Raw genomic sequence first — 25,365 nt, forward strand, 5'->3', positions numbered from 1 at the left:
CTGCGGGCTCATCCATCCTAACCAGCCACTTCCTCGTTAGTTGTTGAACCAACATGCCATTGAATACATGTGCTTCATCTGACCAATACACTCTTTGTTTTAAATCTCTAGCGAACCCAGACGAGTGGAAGGTGACCAAGATAAAGGTATGTTGTGGTGTTGGCAGGATTTTGATGTTACTCTTTATTGTGAGAATAGGTTTGAGGGTGCTTTTGACATTGCGGTCAATTGTAGTTTTGGGTTTGGTGTTCTGAGATGTGAGTTTTTATATCCTGGGCCATGGTTGCTCTATGATTGTTGTATCCTGTGATAATGAATTGAAAGGTGCTCTTGAATAGCTATGTTTTGGGCTTAGTTTGAGGGACCCTTCTTCAGGGGTATCTAGAATACAAAATGTTCATAAAGAATAATCAACTAAATAAATTGCCCATTAGATGCAATAAAAAACTGTAAGCATCCGTTTGTCTCGAATGTGCAGAGTTATCAAAATGTGGCAAATCCCCAGATATGACCTAGAGCAGTACCCCGCCACCACTCTTCAAACCCCCCACGTATCTCACATCCCCAGATAAAGTAATTCTAAAATACTAGCAGCCCCATAATCACCCAAAGAACCATTGTTTTACTGTTACAGCAGAAGTCAAGGACACGCTTATCGTAGCATAAAATTTTCAAATTCATAAAATATTTCAAAGGAGAAAACATTATTTCAATACTAACAACCCCATAATCACCAACTCTTACCGTGACTTCACTTGAAATAAGGGTCCCTCCCGAAATGCATTGGGTGGTTTTTAATAAAAAATCGTGGCATGTGAAAACATTTAATTCTCCTGTGTTTTTATGAACAACTACGAATAAAGATGGGGATGAGTAAAAAATTGATAACAGAAACAAAAGATAAAAGGTGTAAAAGATAACGTAGTAAAAAGTGGAATTATTGAAGCAATAAAAATGTATTTATTGGATTAATTCGTGAAGGATGAGGCTGTGCAGCTTGAATTGAGATCAGACATGGATTCCTCGTGTTCATTCTACATTGCAGCGCAATTGGGCGGAGCGCGCAGCAAGCTAGCACACCATTATAGGCTTGAAGTAATAGAATATAGTAAAATGAGTAAAACATGGAGTACACTGGTGTGCATCTCAAAACCATGCATGTCATTTAACCTTCCATGCCATGGGTGTATTCCTGCACCATATACTAAAGATGTATAGGTAACTTAAATATGCATTCAGGGGCTCTGCCAATTTCGACATGTTTAGGACATACACTGGCACTGTATAAGAGTCCCAATGTTAGAGTTCAAATTACCAAATGGATGGTTAAAAAAAATGAAAAACTAGGGTGACCGCCCACAAAGGGATTACTGTGCAACATCCATCATATCCTGATTTCCGTAATCTGTGTTGTACGGATTCTTCAAAGTACTTCTCTTGGTTCAACACTTCAAGATTCTAAGGAGCTAGGTCTGCATTAAATGAAAGAACAGGGTTTGACTGAAGGTTTTGCTGGCATGTGTATTGTAGGAAAGTGCCCCAAACTTTCTGCCTGATGTTTGATGCTTCTTGACTAATGGTGCCCTGGGTTCCTGCTAATCAGGTACCCAGAGCCTGTGTTCTTCCCTAAAACTGTACCTTTGCTCCCACATTGGCACTCCTCTGGCCTACTGAGAAGTCCCTTGTAAAAGGTGCCAGGGGCACCAAGGACCTTGTAGCCAGAGAAAGTCTCTGTGTGCTGAGCATTAATTTTGCCACCCTCAGAGATGCCTCCCCTGACCTATTCACACTACCAGTGCAGTCTGTGTGCCAGGGGGGAGACTCTAAAACTACTTGTCGACATGGCATACCTCCCTGTGTGCCATGCCCACCAAAACACTGGCTGTGGCATAGGTCACACCCTTCTAGCAGGCCTCACAGCACTAAGGAAGGGTGCACTATACCACAGGTGAGGACATTGGCACATGAACCCTAGGTCCCTACAGTACATGTGCCATTCACAGGTATTGTAGATGCATTGAAGCAATTTTACCATGATGGCTTGACTGAAGTTTGTTATCAAACGTCTCAGCCCATTAAACCCACACTGACGCCTGTGTTGGATTTAATATAAAATGCACTCAAAGGGCATCTTAGAGATGTGCCCTGAAAAATGACCTAACTCTATTGACCTGGCTGAGTGGCTGCTCACCACCGCCACCCCCAGACATGTTTCTGGACCCCTGGGTCAAGAGCCTCCTGCTGTCTGGGTCCTGAAACAAAGCCCATCCTTGGCAGAGGTGTCAAGCCTTCTCTACCAGGATGGGCAGGGATTGAAGGGGAAGCTTAAAATGCTTGCCACCTTTGTAGCTGACCCTGTCTTTTGCTGCTTCCAGCAACTGGCTCCCACCCATTTAAACCCACACTTTGGGAGAAGGGCTCGGTGGGGAAACCAAGATAGGAGAATAGGTGTGCCCACCTTGGCCAACTCCACCCCTCGGGTGAAGGAGGCGAGATGATGTACAACTCTCAGTCCCCACCATCTTGAAGGTGGGGGTACCCAGCCAACGGAGTGGCTTATGCCCCTCCTACCACTGAAGGGTGGCATAATAGGGGGTAGACCCGTCCCAAGGAAGAGACTCATTGGTCCCAACCTGTACCTACCTGAAACGGCCCTAAATCTTGTATTTAGGGCCAACCCCAAACCATGCCATCTCAGACAAGCAAGAAGAAAGACCGAAGAGCCGTGCTGAAGGAAGAAGAGTAGGTCACCAACTGCTTTTGATCCCAGCCCTACCAGCCTGTCCTGACCTTGACCTGCACCAGCGGAATCCTGGCGTAGCCAGCAGCCCCCCAGAACCCGGAGGACCTGCCCTGCCTTCCATACTAAGTCTCTGTCTCCCGTGAGCACCAGACTTGCTCAAGAACAAGGCTCCAGCTGAATCCGCGAGTCTGCACCAGACGCCCACAGCCTAAGTTTGAGTGGCCCACCCCACAAGAAGGTCCCCCAGCGAGCCTGACCTGGGGATACTTGACCTACCTCACACCTCCTGATGACTCCTGCAGCCTCTACCTGGAGGGCCCCCCCAACTGGAGCTAGTAGGGAAACCAGACACCTAAAGACATCCCTGCACCGGATGCCCCACAGCCTTGGGCGGCCCAACTGACTGTGTCCAGGCATCCCCCGGCTTCCTAACTTACCTCTCCAACCAGTGGTTCCCTCCAGGAAGCCTCTCTGCCCAAACCTGCATTCTTTGTTCCGACCGGAGATCTCCTGTTGAAAACAACATTGCACTAATTGCCAAATCAGTAATCTGCACCCGACCGCCTCGGTGCCCCTATGCCGCTGTGGGTGCATTGTATGTGCTAACTCTGTTCCCCCTTTGCCCTGAGCTTAAGCCTAGGAGCTTTGCTCCCTCAGCCCCATGGCTTGCCCGAGAGCAGCCACTAACATATGGCCCCATAGACTGACATTGGGCCACAGCACTCTGCACCCGGCTGCCCTAGTGCTGCCGAGGGTGCTCTTTGAGTGCATTGTTGACCCTGGGGGAACTCTGGTTCTAACCCTCAGAAACTCAACGTTAAAGACAGATTGCTTACTTGCAAACAATAACCACATTTTCCTCCATAGGATTGCATTGGCTGATTTTCTTCTGAAAAAGTTCTAAGTGTTGAGTTGTGTTTGTATGGAAAAACTAAGCAACTGTGTTTTAATGTAAAAATACATAACTTAACTTTGTCTAGGAAATGTTCCTGTTTGATATCTAGGCATACGACACTGAGGAGAAAAACGTATCTAAAAAGTAATTATAAAGTAATTATAAGTTCGAGGCATATGGGCTGCAGATGGTACATTATGAATAGATCGCCATCTGGTGTTGGGCTCGGATGATTGCACTTGTTTTTCTCTTGGAGAGTCTTTTGTAGATTGGTGACTCCTCCTTTGGTTGCTAGTGCGCATGGGCATCGGCTCCATCCTTAGATAGTTTTTTTCCGCCATCGGGTTCGGATGAGGATCGAAGCGCTCCAGATCGACTTCGGGAAGAAGTGATATTTCGGCACGTATTCCCTTTCCAATTCGACGGTATTGTTATCGAACGCGATTGCATTTCCATTCCGATGCGTTTCGACTCCAACATCAAAACTTTAATCTTGTCGACGAACGAGAGGCCTTTCTCGACGTAGTCAAGCCCGGAGTCCATGGAAAGGACTCCATTTAAGAAATGTCCAACGTCCCACACAAGGACCTACACGAGGTGTGCAATCTCTGTCTATCACCTGAACACGAATCCAGGGACTGCGAAGCCTGCGCAGCATTCTCCTCCAAGTCTACAATTAGAAACCGTCGAGCTCGAAGACACAAGGTTTCGAGAATGCATTCGGAGGCAATCCCGGAGCTGTTAGAAGACCAGCACCTCGAAGAAGAAGAGGAACATGAAGAACAGTTGGGGTCGGAAGTGGACGAGTCAGATGTCGAGGAATTCGATGTTCAACAAACTGTGAGTGACGACGTCTCCTTACCAAAAAACCGACCCCGTGCGGTAACGACCCCGCCTTTGAGCCTGGTCAAACCGCAGAAGAAAGTTTCCGACGCCCCGCCTTCGGGCCCGGCAACGAAACCGAAACAGAAACCGAAACTCTCGGTCTCCCACCATGTCAGATCCGAGAAACGGTCGACATCGACTTCGACACCTAAGCTCCATGCAAGGGAAAGCTCAGCATCGAAACATTCCATGTCGAAACCGAAACATGCTTCGACGTCGAAGACTCACTCGACACCGAAAAAATCGGAATCGAACAGATCCTCGGTGCCGAAAACACCGAACATTGACGATCGGAAGCAAAGGCACCTTTCGGAACCAAAAACTGCGGTACCGACACAGGAGCAGCAAACAGACCCAAAACAAAAGATTTTGTTTATCGATCCACAAACTGGCAAAGTAGTGAAAAATAACCAAAAAAGAGGAAGAATGAACAGCTAGATGACAAAGCTATTCCTACTAAGAAGAGAACAATGGGGACAAATACAACTCCTCCTCCTTCTCCTCGGCCTAGAGCCACACCCTCTTCTCCTATTCCTCACACTATGCCAACTATTCCTCCACCTTCTACACCAAGACCATCTACACCTCAGACAGATGTAGACAGTGATACAGGGGAGGGAGAACCTCATGGGGATGATGACACTATCCCAGATGAGGAAGACCCATGGGAGCATTATGATGCAGGGTCAGATGATAACGACCCAGAGTTATATCCCTCAAAACCTTCACCACCTGATGATAACACAGGTTTTGTACAGCGAATTAATAGAGCAGCAAAATATCATAAGGTAGATCTACATAGAGAACCTCAAGTAGAGGATTTCCTATTAGAAACACTACCTACTGCACAAAGAACATCAGGCACTCTACCTATGCTGAAGGGTCTTCTCAGTCACCCAGCAGACATATTCAAAGACCCAGTGAGGGCTATGGTGTTAAACCCAAGAATTGATAAAAAATATAAGGCAGCTCCAAAGGACCCAATATTTATCAAGGGACAGGTACCGCTAGACTCGCTTGTAGTTACAAACGCTCGTAAAAGAGCGAACTCATTATCTACAGGAGAAGCCCCTCCACCTGATAAGGAGTCAAAATTAATAGATGCATCAGGCAAAAGAGTAGCATCACAAGCGGCAAACAGCTGGCGCATAGCCAATACTCAAGCGCTACTTGCACGCTATGATAGGGCGCATTATGATGAGTTAGAAAAGCTCATCACACATCTTCCTAAGGAACATCAAAAAAGAGCAGATCAGCTTATACAGGAAGGAAAGATAATAACTAACACTTCCAATAAGTGCGCCTTAGATGCGGCAGACACTGCAGCAAGATCCATCAATACCAGTATCATGATAAGAAGACATGCATGGCTTAGGGTCTCAGGGTTCAAACAAGAAGTACAAACATCCTTATTGAACCAACCTTTTGATCAAAAGACACTTTTCGGTTCAGGTACAGATGAGACTTTGGAAAAGATGAAAAAGGACACAGAAACGGCTAAGTCAATGGGAGCATTACAACAGGCAACCCAAAGGGGTTCCTTTCGTAGATCCACCTATAGAGGGGGCTCAAAGAGTACAGGAACAAGCCAGCAATCTACCTCTTTTACACCAACATCACCCAGAGGTAATTCAAGAGGCAGTTACAGAGGTAACAACAACAAGGGTAGAGGTCGCGGAAATAGTAACATCCGCAACTCCCCAACCCCAAAACAGTGACTTAATACAACTTCCCCCAGACCACAACACCGGTCGGGGGACGTCTATCACAGTTCCTACCTGTCTGGGAAAACATCACATCAGACAAGTGGGTGAGACCAATTATCCAACATGGTTATTGCCTAGAACTCACAGCTACCCCACCAAACATCCCCCCAGACAGCGTCCAATGAGTCAAGACCATCTGACATTGTTAAAACAAGAAGTACTATCACTGTTACAAAAGCATGCCATAGAGAAGGTTCCAAAACATCAACAAGGGACAGGAGTATACTCTCTATACTTCCTAATCCCCAAAAAAGACGAGTCTCTAAGGCCAATCTTAGACCTCAGACCTCTCAATGCATACATAAACTCGGAACATTTCCACATGGTCACGCTCCAACAAGTACTTCCTTTACTGAACAAAGGGGACTTTCTTTCTACACTAGATCTAAAAGACGCTTACTTTCACACCCCAATTCATAAAGCCCACAGGAAATACCTACGGTTTGTAGTAGAAGGACAGCATTATCAGTTCAAAGTCCTTCCGTTTGGGGTCACAACGGCACCAAGGGTGTTCACAAAATGCCTAGCAGTGGTTGCAGCACACCTAAGAAGACAACAAATACATGTCTTCCCTTACTTGGACGATTGGCTAATAAAGGCCAAGTCACAAGAAGAATGTCTTCACAACACACAGAAGACCATTCAATTGCTGCACCACCTAGGGTTTACGGTGAACTACAAAAAATCCCACCTACAACCAAACAAGATTCAATAATACCTAGGGGCTACTATAGACACAGAAAGAGCCAAAGCATACCCCAATCCAATCAGGATACAGACAATGGTCACGCTGATACAAATATTTCAACCACAACACTCACTACCAGCACAAGTGTTTATGCAGCTGTTAGGCATGATGTCCTCCTGCATACTGCTAATACCATATGCCAGACTACAAATGCGTTCACTACAGGAGTGTCTAGCGACACAGTGGATTCAGGCCCAAGGTCAGATTACAGATCTGGTGTTGGTAGACGACCGTGCGCATCGCTCTCTGAAGTGATGGAACACAACAAATATTTCCAAGGGACGGTCGTTCCTAGAACTGATTCCACAAGTGATACTGACAGCAGACAGATGGGGAGCACATATGGACAAATACACAGTGCAGGGGAAATGGAGGGTGCAACAAAAGAAACTGCACATCAACTACTTGGAACTATTAGCAGTATTTATAGCATTAAAAGCTTTCCAAATGCAAATAACCAACAAGGCAGTCCTGATCAGAACAGACAACATGACTGCAATGTATTATATTCAAAAACAGGGGGGGGGGACACACTCTCTCCAACGATCCAAACTAGCACAGGACATTTGGAGATGGGCCATTCCTCAAAAAATCTATGTTAGCAGAACACCTACCAGGAGTTCAAAATCAGATAGCAGACATCCTAAGCAGAGAGTCAGAACAAGTACACGAATGGGAACTGCACAACCAGATACTGCAGCCATTCTTCCAAAGATGGGGGCAACCAGAGATAGATCTGTTTGCCACTCAGCAGAACGCAAAATGCCAAAACTTCGCACCCAGGTACCCACACCACCGGTCCCAGGGCAATGCACTATGGATAAATTGGCCCAACAAATTTGCTTACGCTTTTCCCCCTCTCCCACTAATTCCATTAGTGGTTCGGAAACTGCATCAGCATTCAATGACAATGATACTAGTAGCACTCACGTGGGCAAGACAGCCGTAGTTCACCACGCTACTGCAACTCTCACAGGTGCCGCATCAAAAGCTGAGATTACCCATGCACCTTACACAGAACCATGGAGAAATAATGCACCCAGATCCCAAACAATTGAACCTAGCGATCTGGCTCCTGAGGTCATAGAGTTTGGATACTTAGATTTACCTCCAGACTGTATGGAAATCATTAAACAAGCAAGACGTCCTACCACCAGAGCATGCTATGCAGCAAAATGGAAAAGGTTTGCTGTATACTGTAACAGTAATCACATCAACCCTCTGGACGCATCCACTAAACAGATTATTTGCTATTTACTACACTTGCAGCAATGTAACTTAGCATATACCTCTATCAGAGTTCATCTCGCAGCTATAGCAGCGTACCTACAAAACAGACAACATCTTTCCCTGTTTAAAGTACCAGCAATTAAAGCTTTCATGGAAGGACTCAGAAGAGTCATTCCACCAAGACTGCCACCTTCCCCAGTCTGGAATCTCAACATAGTACTTACCAGACTAATGGGACCACCCTGTGAACCTATGCATAGGTGTGAAATACAATTCCTTACATGGAAGGTGGCCTTTCTCATAGCTATCACTTCACTCAGAAGAGTAAGTGAATTGCAAGCGTTTACAATCCAAGAACCATTCATGCAGTTACACCAAAACAAAGTGGTTCTTAGAACAAACTCAAAATTCTTGCCTAAAGTAATTTCAGCATTCCACATCAATCAGTCAGTGGAACTACCGGTCTTCTTTCCAAAACCACAGACGGTAGCGGAAAGGGCCCTACATACATTAGATGTCAGAAGGGCAATATTGTACTATATAGAAACTTTCAGAAAGACAAAACAGCTATTTGTGGCGTTTTCTCCTACACATAAGGGCAATCCCATCTCTAAAGCAGGCATTGCCAGATGGATTGTAAAATGTATACAAATATGCTACTTAAAAGCAAAGAGCAAAGAGGACATTAACTGTTCCTCCTAGAGCTCACTCTATACGTAAACTAGGAGCATCTATGGCATTCTTGGGAAACATTCCACTAGATGACATATGCAAAGCAGCTACCTGGGTTACACCGCATACCTTCACAAAACACTATTGTGTAGATGTGCACACAACACAACAAGCTAGAGTGGGTATTAAGGACTTTATTTCAGACTGTTGCAACAGACACGGGTGACCACCGCTAGGGAGAGAACTGCTGTATAGTCTATTCATAATGTACCATCTGCAGCCCATATGCCTCGAACGGAATATGCTACTTACCAGTATGCATCTGTTCTTGGCATAGAGGGCTGCAGAGTGGTACATGCCCTCCCAGCCTCCCCGGAAACCTGTGTCTGTTCCAACACTATCTTATTTAGATACACTTACATGGGCATTTCTATCTGTATTCTATCATACTACTCCATCTAACCCTACTATGGCAAAACAATCTAATGATGGAGCCGATGCCCATGCGCACTAGCAACCAAAGGAGGAGTCCCCAATCTACAAAAGACTCTCCAAGAGAAAAACAAGTGCAATCCTCCGAGCCCAACACCAGATGGCGATCTATTCAGAATGTACCACTCTGCAGCCCTCTATGCCAAGAACAGATGCATACTGCTAAGTAGCATATTCCGTATCAACTGTGTTTAAATGTTTTATGAACCTGTAACAAAATCAGTTTCAGCCAGCTTGCATATTCTGATCAACCTGTTTTGAAAACTACAATTTAACTTACCTGGACCAAGTCCTGCTTGGTACTAAAAATAAAATACAACTAAAGAAATATCTTTTATAAACAAACAATTGGTCTGAGTTCAGTCTTTGAGTGTGCAGCATCATTTCTTGCCTGAGTGTGTACAATAAATGCTTAACACTACCCCTTGATAAAGCCTTACAGCTCACCCAGACTACCACAAACGGAGAGTAAGGTGTTTGGGGATTCAAGGAACTCTATGCACACTATACCTTACTTCGGTATAGTACATACAGAGCCAGCTTCCTACATGTATCAAACACACCACAGTAAACATTACTGCTCAATGCAGAGAGGGTAGTGACGTGGCTGCATGCTGCTAAATGGTGCTGTGAGACCGGAAGATGTAGCAAGGAAGAAAGTCCTTTGCCGGTCTTAAGTGTTTGTGGAAGTAGATATCTTGCAGTATCTGAGTTCCAGGATCCTTCTGCAACTACCTGGGTTCTCCTTGACCAATGTGTGTGGCTCATATATTTTTTTTCATTTTCAGGAACACAAGCGTGTCTTTGAGAAAATATGGTTTGGATTCCTGAAGCACAAGGTAAACTCATTGTCTTGGGTAGGAGCTGTTCCTTGCTTAGTGAAACTTTGGGCTCACTTGTGGCTTTGGTTATAGTTTTCTCTGGTACTATTTAGTGAGCTCAGCTGCTGATGGATTTGACATGTATTAACCATTACCATGGTGCCCCTTCTTTCATTTTTCTTTATAATATCTAAACCTGGAATCCATCAGCTTTGTGTTTGTTTTGAAATGGATGTAAATATGTTTGTGACCCTTTAGTGGATTTGCTTGTGGTCCACCGTCGGTTCATGTCCTTCTGCTGCCATTGGATATTAATTTTAGCAGTCAAGGGGGGGCGGGAGGGGGGGGGGGGTCATGGCCTGAGTTGCCCAAGAACGAGAGGAGGCTCAGATTACAGGGCTCTGAACATAAGCACATTGTACGTGGATTACTCCTGGGAAATCAGTATAATTTTACCAGTATTGAGTAGAACTTATATTGACAAAGCAGTGAATTGTCGACAAATCCTAGTACTCAGTCTGTATATGGACGACTACATTTTTAATTTTTAAAGAAAAAAGGTTAGTTGGTTGTTGAGAAGATGAAATGTATGTATGGGGGAGGGTTTTTATTTTTTGTATATTTTGAGACCCATATTAAATATTACAAATGGCCACAATAGAAGGTATTCTCAACTAATAAAACTACTAAACAAGATCAAACAATCAACGTTAAAACCTACAGTTATAAAAGAGAAAGAGACCAGGTTAACCCCCTACCTTTGTGGAGCTTGGAATTTATCTTAATATGCTTGTTTGTATTTTTATTTACAGCTGCACCCTGGCATGTACAAGAAGGTGCTTGTGATCTTGCATGAGTCCATTCTGCCTCATATGAGCAAGCCTACTATGATGATAGACTTCTTGACGGCGGCCTATGATGTTGGTAAGTCTAAGGCCACCTTGTGGGCTAGAATTTTTCTCAAATAGCGAGGATTAGAACCACGCTTTTGCTGAGATAGGAGGCCTAGCCAACTCTTAAATCATTTTGAAATGGAATGCCAAGGCCTACTGCAAGAACAAGTGCAGCATCTGGGATCCTTTAGCCCCAGTGACAGAGAGTAGGCTGGAAGTAGGTTTGCACACAAGTAACAATATGCTGGGTCTTCTAGCAAGGTTCTGTAAAGTTCTGCTTGCTCATAAAGAACATTATTGTTCCTGTTTGGAAAGAATTGGACTAAATTTGCATCTGATTCCTCAAAGGGTTATGGTAATATTTGTCAGGAACTTTTAGACTGTGTACCTGACCTTGAGGTCACGAAAGCATCCTTTAGGAGCACAATCAAGGGTAGGTTAAATGTTTGTTTGATAGATTATCTTTATAGGGGTTTGAAGAGCTCTCTGAGTTAAACTTCCGGCAGGTATTGGTTTTAGAAGATGAAGGGGCTTGACTGGACTGGGCTCTGAAGATACCCTTCCTTCCAAGACTTTCTTCTTCTGCCAGTTACAGCGATAAGACATGTTCTGGAGTGTACTAATCTGAACAATGTTTACAATTAATTTCAAAGTATCAGTAAACCAATGTGGAATAGGATTAGAATGAAGAGGCACAATTGCACTTTGAGAGGAGAAAAGAATGCAAGGATTATCTTGTTGTAATACAGGGTGACAGAGGAGCAGCCTCATCAAGCCATGTTGGAAAATATTAACAATTTAATGATGACCAAATATAGGAACGTCCTCTTTGAGGATAACTGCAGAGACCATGCAAGTTCAGATGTATTACACCAGTTACCCTTTCTGTTGCCTTTTCAAGCATACTTTGACAAACTTGTCTCAAATTCAGCAAATTACATGTTGCAAGATCCTCTGCGTGCAAATATTTGTGACGGGTCACATTTATCTGGCACCTTGTAGATTGGATGACATTTCCACTTCTATCCCTAATCTCGGCTCCTGCAGATTTAGGACCACATGCACTTTGACTACCGTTTCTTCTTGCTCCTAATTTCATCATTATTGTTTCTTGGTGAGAGAGGACATTAACTTTTAGGAAGAACACCATTCGTAGTTAACCTTCAACCATTTGTTTTGAATTTGTATGCTCAAAGTGCAGGGGCAGATTTTTTTTCTATTTAGATAGACGCCATATATATATTTTAGCTATTCTACCAGTGCCAGCTAAAGAAATTTATGACGAGAACTCTGAATTAGTAATACTTTGCACCATCACTACATTTTATTTTCAAGCAGTCCAGCAAAAGTCATCGAAACCTAACGCATTAACATGATATGCTAAGGCACGCAGCACTCTTTACAAAAAACCTCACTTACTCAGTGGGTATCTTTGTGATTTGCAGCCTATTTTGTATGGTTCTAATCTCATACCAGGATGTTTGGGGTTTGGTTATTTGCTAGGTGGCACATGTTTTCTTTTTCGAAAGAGGATAATAATGCCAAATACAAGAAGCCACCATTAGGTCTTTGGCTCTATCTTGAGGCCTTGTGGGTTTAGGATTTAAAAAACAGCACAAATGCAGGATCCAAAGCCCCTGCTATAAATAAACACTTATAGACTTAATGCAGAATTGAAGCCAGCAGTGCCTCCAGCTCCGATTCCAATAAGTCAAAGGATGGCATCCTAAGTGCATTTTTCATAAATTCTGTGCATCATAGAATTTTGTACATTTAAACAAAACCGTTCTCTGCTGTGACCTAAACCGATGTGCCTCAGTCTGCATGTGAATTTGACGTAGTTAGCTACATTAAGGTGTTTGTTTATACCATTCTGTACTGCACTCTGCAACCTGTTTGCACAGTGTTGTATCGTTTTCATAAAGGGTGTCGCTGTTTTATTGCACCTTTCTGATCTTAATGGCCCTACTGAATACTAAATTTTAATACACTATTTTAAGTCTCTATTAATTAGAAGTAGTTGAAAGATTTAGTTTGTGTTGCTTTTAATCTTGCTCATTTTGCCGTTTCACTTTTTTCCGAATTAGTTTTTTCCTATGCTTGATCATTCATTTTATGTGTTTTTACAGGAACATGTTCGCCCCTTCATTTATTAGGTCTTGCGTACAGTAAACCTTTATCTGTCTGTTGTAGCAGGCCTGTAGCGGACAAAACCAATAATTACAGTGGACTCTGGGCTACATACCATTGATTGGCTTTTTTGTCACTCATTTGCTTGCCTCTTACTCGATGTCTTTCTCTCATCGTCTTGTTTGTCCCCAGGAGTCTAGATTATTTATTATGCCTTTGATTGGATAATTTCTATCTTTCCACAGTTCAGTATCCAGGCACAACTTTTTTAGGTCTCGCCTACGCAGCGCTGCATGGCAGGACCTTTAGACGTTACTCTTCTCTTTTTGGAAGCACACAAGTGCTTGTGGCAGCATCCACCTTGCAGGAGCGAGCCACAAGCACAAGTGCAGTGCTTGAAAATGAGCAGGCTGCTCTCGCACGCACAAGTGTGCTTCAAAACAGCTGCTGCAGGCGTCGTCGTCGGGTAATTAGCGCGATCCACTTTTCTTCGGGGTGACCAAGTCATTGCACTGCTCTTCCCTGACTCTATTACCACACTGAAGCTGATTAACAGTTCTTTCTTTGATTCATAACGTGCACATAACCGTTCCAAAAACTCAGTTACAAAAGGAAAACATAACAAAAACGTAGACTGGTTTCGATTGGTAGCAGTGCAAAATGCGGGCTTAAAACCGAAAAGAGGATCAAAGGCATAATACAGACTTTCGTAGCTTTGGCCACGTGTCAGTTATTTTATTTCCACTTTGTGCTTCTCTGACCCCATGTTGTCAATATTTTGCTACTCTCCCCAACTGCAAGAGACCCCTTTATTTACTTCAATATAGAGTCTCTCTTCCCACTGCTGTCCCCACATTTGGCTGCTGCGCCATGACATACTTTGACTCAAATATTGTAGTATAGAGTTTGTGCTTGGCTTCAAAATATGATTGTACCATCGCTGAAACTAAGATCTGTTTCAAGCGCCTTTCTTCTTTCCATCAACCAACCAGAGACAACCTGTATTTGTTGTGACCTCTAACGGCACTCTGCAACGCTCTTGTTTGGCTTTTTCTATTCACCTGCATTTTAAAGTGCATCAAATTTTATTAATTTAACGTAAAACAGGTATTTGCCTACATTTCTAGCAGTTATGCTCCCCTAAACTTGCAGGGATGATTAGCAAGCTTCCCTGTTCTCATTCGGCACAGAGTAAAGGCTTCTTTGTTATAACCACCTTCACTCGTCGCCTATCGGGCCCATCTCTCTGTGCTGCAAACACCCATGCCTCATGTCTTGTCTTTAGTTTCTTGCTTTAATTTCCTGATGCCAGGCAGGATAACGCCAGAACTGCACAAATCCACTGATTTTACCCCATTTTTACATTAAATCAATCGGTCCCAAGATTTTACATTTTCCTTTTTAGTTGCCTCACCTCGACTTCTGGCTTAGGTTAATGGTGCCCGGCATCCTATCCTTACACATACTTACTTTTCGGATATGTGGTTTCTGGTTGGTTTATATGCGGGCTAGAGTATGCAAAGAAGACGTATTTGATTAACAAACATCTTCTGCAAATAGATGGCCTGTAATCCCATAATACCCAGCGTCTGTCATCTATGGCTGAGACCAGAATAGCACTAGTAAATTATAGAAAACTTTGACTTACGCACCCATTTGGCTAATAAGGTAAAACGATGGTGCCAGTGAGCAACAAGCATTTGCAATGCAATAGCTCTCATGTACTCGAGTTTAAGCTACTGACATTACAATGTCAATAGCTCAAGCTCGCGTAAATGCGAGACCTATTGCATTGCAAATGCTTGTTAAATTCAGCTTCCAGTAATTCATTGAATTGTATGTGTTTTCGTTGTCTCTCCTTAGTAAAGTGCTTCACCCCTCCGTAAAGCCCACCCCCATACTCTGTGTTGCTCTCTCACACTTTGTATTTCTCCCTCACAAGTTTGCCTGTTCCATCCCCTGCCTCTCCACATCCTGCTCAGCTTGTTTTTGTTGCTTTTTTTAAATGTAAGCATTGCCCCACTCTGCTCCTTTTCCTCCTACTCCCACCCTACTCACAGACATTTGCTTTTCTCCCCCACTCGCTCAACTCAACTGCTGCCCTACTGCCATTGTTTTTTTGTGTTTTTTTTAACCTGTTATCGGAGGACCCGGCTGCTGCGATTGACTTCTGGACTGTCCTTTTGGGGGTGGGATGAATGCACTTTAATGATTGATTTATATTTTTATTTAGCACTCACATATCGTTGTCCACCATCTTGGAGCCTCTACCTCATGACAAACACGTGAATGCCAATACGCTGGGACTGCTGCAGCATCACAATACATACGTTAACATCTGTGATGATGCATGCATGTGTATTCATCATCCCATTTGTTTCCCAAGAGTTGCACGACGCCATCAAATAAGCATTGTTTTTCTTTGTTGAACTGGAAACTGCATTAGCGTAAGCACTGTCAAAGTCAAAAGGCGATGAATTGTCTTTATTAATGGTTGTTTTCTTTGTTCTGGAAATTTGTAATGCGCAAAGTATTGCTAAATCCTGAAGCCCTCAGTTGCAAGCATCTCTTTTAGACTTACATTCATAGCTGCAAATACAAGTGTTAGAGTCACTTCGGCAAAGGACTTCTAGCATATAATGCATGTAATGTGTGCTCCCCTAAAGTCAAAAACGAGACCACGGTGGAAGGCAGGAAAGAATCAGTTTTAATGTTTTTTTTCAATAGGTGGAGCCATCAGTCTACTGGCGTTGAATGGATTGTTTGTGCTGATACATGAACATAACCTGTAAGTTAAAGCAGACTTTAGTGTGTGCATTTGTGTTTTTACATTTTACTTTTTGTTTGTCGATAAAAGAATTTCTCTTTCTCTCTGTTTTTTTAAAAAGTTGTCACTGCTTTTGTTACTCAAAAAATCATCTTGGTATTACACAATTAAGGGCCTGGTTAAGAGTTTGAGGAATGTGGAACATCTGCCAACAAATTGCGGATGTTGCTTCTACCCGATTAGAACTTATAGAGTTTCTAGAAGGGAAATGGGACATGCTATGTTTGGAGGATGTCCCTAAGCCAGTTCCTACTAGTGACTTCAAAATGATCACTAAAATTATGAAATGATGAACCTCTGTGTTAGGACTGCTGCAAAGAATTCTGCTCTTTTACTTTAGTCTGTCTTTTAACACTTATTTTTACATTTATTCAATCTTTTAACATGCCATGGCTTTTTAAAATGTGTTAGCATTTTCTTAAATTTGTACATTTTATAGCCCGGTCCCTTTTTTCTCTTTGGACCACGTGTCTAAAATTTCTAGGCCTCTCATAAATTAGCTAGATTACTGGGCAGTTGTAAGCAACTCCATACTGTAGGACCCAGGCCCTCTCTATACTGAATATATCTTTGTCTGATTTTCTTTTTCTTCCTTCTTTCTGTCCAGGGAATACCCAGAATTTTACAAGAAACTCTACACCCTCTTGGATCCAATAGTTTTCCACGTGAAATACCGAGCCCGCTTCTTCCATTTGGCCAACTTATTTTTGTCATCAACGTAAGTGAAGCTTATGATTGGATCGCTTTGATTGGTGGTATTTTGTTCCTCTGTTTTTTTTCAGGAGGCACTCCTGATTGATTGAACCTCCCTTGATTTAAAGATGTCCATTATAATTACGTAGGGCTCCAACTTCCAGACATTTCGAAATTACAGCGATACTGCACGCTGCCTGATAATTTCATAAATAAAATGTCTCTCAGAATCCTCCAGAGAAGTTAAAGGGAAAAAAAGAACACGTACAAAGAGTTTTACAGTGGGAGATTGCTTCCATTTTAGCGAGATGACTTTTTCTTCTTTTGCTGGTTTAGGAGACCCAATGTTGTATCTTGTTTTGGTATATTTAGGATGCAGTTTATTGTAGAATCTTTTTTGAATGTTCGCAGCAGTAGGAAAAAATAAAAAACAGTCGTGCTTTGGTCCGTACCATGTGGCTTCATATGAAATCACACATCTTCCACTCTTGCAAGGAATGGAAACCATCACCTGAACACACTATGGTATTCCTTAAGTTAGCCCAGAGTTGAGATAAAGAGCATATGGATGCTGCGGAATGATTGTGGTATGCTAGCATGAAGATAGCACCTGGATGTACGAAATTTCCTTTTGGGTTTGCATGGATGCTAATGCAGATTAAAAAGCCCATCAAAAGCTAAAATTTCTTGGGGACATATAACCGATACCTTATTTCCCCTTTCCCAGTGTTGGTAGTGCTTTCACTCCTGCTTCTTTCATCACAGCTTTCAGATTTCTTTACAGTATAGCACTTGTCTTTTTATTTCTTCCTATTAAAAGTAGAGGATTCAAAGAACCAAAAAGAAAAAGCAAGACTGAATGAACTTTTTGAAACAGACATGGGATACTTGTGGTCTCTGATTGTGGGTCATACAATAGTTGATAAGAACAAAAAAAAGAGCTTTGGCTAATTGAAGTATTGGAAGTTCTATTTACCGCTGGTTTACTATGAAACTCATTGATGCTGGAGATTGAGTTTGTTTTTCCAGCAGCAGAAGTTGTGATCTAATGCCTGTTCACCAAATGGGACATCCCCATGCATCTCCTTTAAAGTACCCTGCAGACGGGGTTGGGTTTCGAAGTTGTGTAAAATCGCTAGTTATGCTAGTTAAGCGGTTCTCCAAGAGATGGATGGTCCTTGATCATCTATTCTGAAATAGTTTGGTCTCCTGTCTGAGCCACGGAATTGCTTTGGAACAGAGAATGCAGATGAACTTTGCCTAATGTCCAGCAAGGTGTCTGTGCCTTCACAGGGGCTCCAAACAACAACGTGGAGATGTGGTTTGTAGCCCCTGCCTTGACACAGGTGGCCTAGATGTATGTGTGCTCATGTGCTACCAAAATTGACTGTCCAGAGAGCTTAATAGGTGGCAGTAGATGCACCTGAAGTGAGTATGTGCTTCTCTTTCCCATTTTTTTCCTATGCTTCCTGCTACATTGAAGCCTGGAGGTGACCATATTTTGTAAGAGTTCGGTACTACTAATGCCCTTTTTTTCTGCACAGGCATCTCCCATCGTACCTGGTGTGCGCCTTTGCCAAGCGTTTGTCTCGTCTCTCACTCACCGCTCCTCCTCAAGCTTTGCTGATGATCATTCCCTTCATTTACAACCTCATCCGAAGACATCCAGCTTGCCGGACTCTCATCCACCGACCGAGTGGACTCTCAGGTAATGATTCAAACGGGCTTGTTAACTGAATGGAGCTCTGGCTGTCTTTATTGGGAGAGTTTCTCATCAGAGGTGTATATCTGCTTGAATTGGCACTGCAGATTTGCCCATCAACTCTAAACCGACACTGGTTTAGCCAGTATTAAGGTTTGTGCAGTTGATTCTCGTGCTACAGAGGCCTCTGTTTCACCTGCAGCTCACATGTTTGAATCGCAGGTGGGTCTCCCTGTTTTTTCTATTTTTTTTTAGGTTGATGAACCTCAATACCAAGCATTTTGCTTGAAATCTGTGTATATATGTGTATATATCCATACTAATATAATAAAGAGAGAGCCCAAACCTTTGAGGCGAGTAATCTCGGGAACCACAGCACCAATCACAACACCCAATACAGCGTTGGAAAGGGCAGTTGCAGCAGAAGGACATAGGCTATGCAGACGCCCACCATATACATGTAAAAGGTAAAAGAACTATGCCAGCAAAGTAGTCCCTTGTGGGCGTGTCTACGTTGTGCTGTGGGCGTGACAAACGCTGGGGGCGTGTGTTACGTTCCGCCCTTCATGCCATATCTCATATCGTGTGCTAATCCCACCCTGCTCCCTTTAAATACCTCTGCACCCCATAATCATAACCCACCCTTACTCCTTAAAATACCCCAACACCCTTAAACACTAACCCATCTTAACCCTATAAATATACCCTGTATCCCAAAACCCAAACCTATCCCTAAACCCTAAAAATACCCCTGTACCCCAAAACCCAAACCTACCCCTGAACCCTAAAAATACCCCTGTATCTCAAAACCCAAACCTACCCCTGAACCCTAAAAGTACCCCTATACCCCAAAACCTAGCCCTGAACCCTAAAAATACCCCTGTACCCCAAACCCATACCTGTCCCTAAACCCACCCCTGTACCCCATAACACAAAACTATATCTGAACCCTTAAAATACCCAAACACCCCAAAACATATACCTCAGTACCCCAAAACATATACCCCTATACCCATACTTACCTTATCCAAACATTTAAAAAAAAACATGCTTTTACCGTTCATGCATTTACAACGAATTTCGTTGTAAATGTATGCATGGTAAAAGCATATAAAATGTAATGCCATGCCTTATAATGGCATTGCAGAGTCATGGTACTTTTGTAATGAAAGTATGCGGAGTGATGGTATGCGGAAAGAAAGTCTCGAATTAATGGGTGTTTACCCTCCCCCGGTAAGTACATTGGTGGCACGGCGGCCCACATCTCCATCACCATACTCCTATTTTTTCACCACCCATTTGAAAAATGCTCACGTCTCTCTCATTAATGGCCAGCACCGACATACACTTTTAGACACACCTCCCGCCACAAGTTCTAGAATTGTGAACTTTAGAGCTGGGGAGCTACGTTCGAATCTCGGGATCAGCTCAACATCCTGTGATTCCAGGCAAATCGCTTTGTCTCCCCGTGCCTACCACAAATGAATGTGTTCTTCTGTAATGTAAATTGTGCTCATGCCATGTTGTCGAGTTCGCGCAATACAATATTGCAAGGAAAAATAAAGTACGGAAACTCGAGTTCACAGACTACTGAACGCGCACTCTTAAGTGCATCAGCAGTGAACTGTGAATCTGAGCGTTTCACAGGCCTGACACAGATAAGAAATGCTATCAAAACGAAATCCTACAAAACAATATACTACTGGCCGGCAGCAATTCATACCCGGACAACGTCGGGACAGGCTGCTAGTATATTTATATAGATCTATATCTACACACATACATCTATATTTAAGGCATTTCTATTTCGAGGTTGCTCTGGCAGTAGCATTTCTTTAAAAAAAGCTCTATGTGCTTAATCCCGTTTCCGGGGCTGTTGTATGCTGTTGCAGCAGAGTTTGTCTTTTGATTTTGCTAATGTTGTACATCTTATTCTTATAAAAATGTAAAGTTATTTTTTTATCTAATTTTTTGTTTTTGTTGTTAATATTTTTCTTTCATTTACTGAACAGTAGGAGAGACTTCTCCATGTATTTCACGGTTGGTTCATGCATCCTTTTGGGATGCTTATACCTCCACAAGTTGGGGACAGTAAAATCCGAAACCCCTCCCACACTTTTAAGAATGGCATCCGCAACAGTTTCTACAAGACCCGTTCCAGCAAGCACATTTTTAACCACTCTCTTTTCTATTAAAATCACAGTTATCCTCTGGAGAGAAAGCAAGGAGTAAGGGAACATGTTTATATGTGGGTGTTTGATCACTGGAATAAAGATGTAGGTATGAGCTCTATGCTGAGAAACTATAAGCAAAACTAAAGTTTAGGTGGAGACAAAAAGCTCCCCAGATTGACACGCTTGGATGATCGAGGGTTCCCCAGACAGTTCACTCAATGAGGCTATGTGATGCATAACAAGGCTAGTTGATGAGTCATTCAAATCATCTGGCATCCGGAGCCAGGCACCTGAGGCCAGGTTTATCACCTCTCTTTAGCTCCTACTGTGTGCACCTTCAGCACAACTGTGGGCACCTCTGACAAAATGTAGTCTACTGCTCAGCTTGGAAATTTGGTTGTAGGTCTGAGAGTCATCCTTTCTAAATACTATGTAGACCTATTCCTGATGTGGGGACCACATCTTCTCGCGACTAACTCTTGCTGTATTTCCTTTGCTATTAAACTACTGGCACCATAAAATACTTTCTACAATACAGACGCCGCTTATCCAGTGCTTCACTCTTGGAGTGAGCGAATGAGCTTAATAGTTTGTACATTAGTGCACCCTGTGGACTCTAAAGTCAGGAATGTGGGTTCTGTGTTCTCACTTGCCCCATCAAATCTGCCATATTGTCCATCTCGCACTCCTCCCACACAGCAACATTTTATTTTCTATTTTTTTATATGGGTAGATCTCTCTGGTGATCCGTTCATGATGGAAGAGGAAGATCCTGCTAAGAGCAGAGCACAGGAGAGCTGTCTGTGGGAGTTAAAGGTGAGTCGCCATAGGCTCTGTGTTTGTATCGGAACATGTGGTGCTTCCTGCACTGGGTTTGTCCTTGTCTTGAACAACTGTGTGTAGGCTAGTTTCAGTTTTATCAGGTATTCCTGTTCTTGCCCCTCTGTAGGCTCTTCAGAAACATTACCTTCCAGATGTGGCAAAAGCAGCCAGTGTTCTGAACCGACCACTGTCTGAGCAAGAAGACGACATATCCGATCTCTTGGAGATCTCCCCATCTGAGGCAAGTGTTACTGCTTATGTAGGACTAGGTTGAAACTGGATGCATGTGCAGATGCAAATGCTTCAATGGGATAAAAAGTGCTCCATTTCATCCTAGATTGTTCAAGCACACTACTGCAATTTCTGCTCCTAGAAGTGAATAAAGCCACTGAGCATTATAGCAATTGTTCAGGATAGAGTACCAGTTTATCTTGAGAAATAATGCTGCACACTGTTGCTGTACTTTGTTCACAAGCAAAATCTGTTCCATTTGCATTGCATAACTTCAAATGTTATTGGAATAGATGTGAGCATCTAATTTACGCTTTTGTGAAGGTGAATTAATTAATCAAAGGCTTGTGAGATATTCCATATCCTCCCCATCCCTGCCCTAAACATTTAATTTCTGTTAACACGAAGTAATTCTCAATGCTTTAGCATTTGATATTTTTATGTTCAAGGCATATGAGCTTCAGATTACATACTTGTGCATAGATCGCCATCTGGTGTTGGGCTCGGATGTTTGCAGTTTGTTGTTGTCTTGGAAGAAGTCTTAATAGTCACGAGATCGGTGACTCCTCCCTTGGACGATACTGCGCATGGGCATCAACTTCATCCTCCAATTGTTTTTTTTCTGCCATCGGGTTCGGATGTGACTTGCTGCGCTCTTGTTAGGTACCGTGTTTCCCAACCTTTTGACGCGCAACCCATCACCAATCAATCGTATTGTTTCATTTGCGTGCCCTTCGACACGCTGTGCTTATCGGCACCATTGGGGCCTAAGGCTAATGGAAATGACTCCATTTAAACAATACCCCCAGTGTGGAGCTACATTTTCACACAGGGTGTGCAACATTTGCCTCTCGCCCGAACACTGGGAAAAGGATTGCCAAGCCTGTGCCTCGTTTCAATCTAAAAAAAAGTATCCGTGATCGCAGGGCTCAAAGTCCCGTTATGGCCCAACAGGCTGCACCGGTTCCAGACATTTTCGATGAAGGCCCGACATTCCAGAGGCAGAGGATTCAGAGGAACTTGACATAGTCACCGAAGCTGATGACTCAGACTCCGATGACCAAATCACTTCAGGTCAACGAGTGAGTACAAATGCCCCTGCCCCACCCGAAAAACAGAAGGCTCCGGTCAAAACTTCGCCTGAAGCCCTTAGTCGAAACCGAGGGAAAACTTCAGAAGCCCCGCCTCCGGGCCCGGCTCTGAAGACAAAGGAAAAGCCTTCCAGCAGCTTGGGACCGAGCAAGCCGCATATCAGTACCCATAAAACACCCTTGTTACCAAAATCGGGGATACACCCTATTTCCGTTACGTCCAAAAAGGCCTCGGTATCGAACCCTTCAGCATCGAAAGACCATAAAGCCTCGGAACCGCACAAACACCGAAAGTCTTCAGATATGAACAAAATTTCAGACTCTGCACCAACTTTGAAGCCAGAGGAGCACAAGACCCCCTCCTACGGCTCTAGAGACTAAATCCAAATCGCGTTCAGAACCGAAAAAATAGGCACCGAAATGGGACAACAAGCAGGAAGAACTGTTTCGACCAGATCCTGTCGATCTGAAACAAAAGACATTACATGTGGACCCTAAAACAGGCCATATTGTCAGTCTCCCATCATAGAAGTGGAAATCTGATACCTCACACGCTCCTGAGGTACCTGTGAAGAAGAGAGACTTTGCAACTTCACCCCTTAGACCCTCTTCTCCTATTCTTCCTACCAAACCTTTGACCCCTATACTCTCTCCATACTACCACAGGATGAGTATGATTTAGGGGAGGGAGGTGGACGTGATAAGGATCCCTTAGATGACAGTGATGATGATGATGATGATACTACTCCACCACAGGATACGTGGGACAATTACAACGATCCCACAGATCCTCCAGACCTTCCTGATCCAGATGCATACCCATCTAAGCCATCCCCCCAGATGACAATATAGTTTAGTCCACTCATTAATAGGGCTGCGCAGTATCATGGCGTTGAACTACATTCAGACCCCATGGAGGAAGACCTCCTACTGGACACATTTGCTCAGTAACAAAAAACAATACATACATTGCCCATGCTTAAAGGTGTCATTAAACATGCACCAGACTTAGTTAAAGACCCTGTCAGGACCAGGATCTTTAATCCTCGAATTAAAGTAAGTAGTTCTTTATTGTTGGTTAATTAAAACCATTACAATATATACAATTCCACAATGTTTAAAATGAACATTTAAGTATATAAAAAGAGAAAAAGTATGTATTCGAAGTGTCCAAAAGACTGACGTGAGTTTCAGTGAAATTATTCAGGACACAAATTGTCTTTGGAAACAGGGTTCTTAAGTCAAGATGAAGGTCGGGCCTGTGACAATAGGTCTTGTTTTTCCACGAAACTGTCCAGGAATTTAACTGATCTACAAATCAGTTGAGGATCCGCAGATTTGGATTATCGCAGTCCGGCAGGTACGAACTCCTTGCTCGTTGAGCTTGTCCTTTAGCCAATACCGCCGACCTTGATACATAGCCGGACAGATGCAAACTATATGAATAATGTCTTGTTTACCTGCGCCACAAAGGTCACATTCCGTTGATTCTTGTGGTTTCCATTTTGGTTGATCAAATCTTGTCGGGAGGTTACCCAGCATTAATTGAAGAAATTTGCATTTGATAAAGAACGAGAAGGCCATGTCTAAATAAGCTGCTGGTATGGGCTTTATGTATGATTTGATGGTCATCCAGGCGTGGGTCCGGGCGCTGAAGGTTATTTTATCGTTGAGAAGCGAGTGTTTCTTGGCGATCCTCACGACCGCTTGTTTGAACGAAGAAACTGGCAGTTTTGTTTCCCACAGTGGTCCCAGCTCGGTTGTATCTAGTGAGAGTTTTAGGTACTTTGCGTGCTCGGAGCTCGGGTTTGTGTGGATTGCTTCCCACAATGCCCCATTCATTTTGTTCTCCTTGTTCCTCCAAACGTTGTACCAGAATTTGATAGCCTCATATTTTTTCAGTAGTACTTGTGATTGTAATCCAAATTCAAGTCTTACTTGCGCTGGTGAGGAGCTGTTCGGTAGGGAAAAGACACGTTTATAGACTTTAGTTTGTATTTTGTCTATGAGAGTAGCACTTTTCCCATGATGTAATACACTCCCATATGCTATTGTGGGTAACAGCTTTGATTTCATTGCGATTAGCAAGGGGGAGACAAGAGGACCTTTTAGCTCTGCTGCCAAACTATTGAAAGCGTGCAGTAAGGTGGACCCTTTTTTTTCCATGTCCTTAAAATGCACTTGGAAATTGAGGCGGTTGTCTAAATGTACCCCCAGGTACTTGTTGCTGTTTACCACTTCCAGTTGATCATTGTTTATTCGGAAGTTTGGTGAAGTTTTGCGTCGTCGCGTTATGAGCATTACCTTTGTTTTCCTGATGTTTATGGTTAACAGGTTCTTTTTTGTGTAGACGGACATGTCATGCAGTAGGCGTTGGAGGCCAATTTTTGTTTGGCTCAGCAATACCACATCGTCCGCGTATGATAAGTGCGTTACACGGAGGCTACTTAACCGGGGAGGATGTGCGTTGACCTTGTCCAGGCTTTCTGTCAGATCACCCATAAATAGATTAAATAGATGTGGGGCCAAAACACATCCTTGCTTTAGACC

The 25,365-nt window shown here is 43.2% G+C and overlaps 1 protein-coding gene across 1 annotated transcript in view; it reads left to right on the plus strand.

Annotated features, from left to right (window-relative positions):
• The window catches only part of NOC4L (nucleolar complex associated 4 homolog), a 155,670-nt gene that overhangs the window by 108,020 nt on the left and 22,285 nt on the right, over positions 1-25,365 (plus strand). Inside the window, exons 7-14 of the mRNA XM_086942729.1 lie at positions 112-146; positions 10,220-10,270; positions 11,065-11,176; positions 16,003-16,063; positions 16,710-16,820; positions 18,340-18,503; positions 21,405-21,487; positions 21,621-21,734. Coding sequence (XP_086798855.1) covers positions 112-146; positions 10,220-10,270; positions 11,065-11,176; positions 16,003-16,063; positions 16,710-16,820; positions 18,340-18,503; positions 21,405-21,487; positions 21,621-21,734 — 731 coding nt within the window. The remainder of the gene's footprint in view (positions 1-111; positions 147-10,219; positions 10,271-11,064; positions 11,177-16,002; positions 16,064-16,709; positions 16,821-18,339; positions 18,504-21,404; positions 21,488-21,620; positions 21,735-25,365) is intronic.

Source organism: Lissotriton vulgaris, chromosome 11 (assembly GCF_964263255.1).
Source record: "Lissotriton vulgaris chromosome 11, aLisVul1.2, whole genome shotgun sequence".
Classification (NCBI taxonomy): domain Eukaryota; kingdom Metazoa; phylum Chordata; class Amphibia; order Caudata; family Salamandridae; genus Lissotriton; species Lissotriton vulgaris.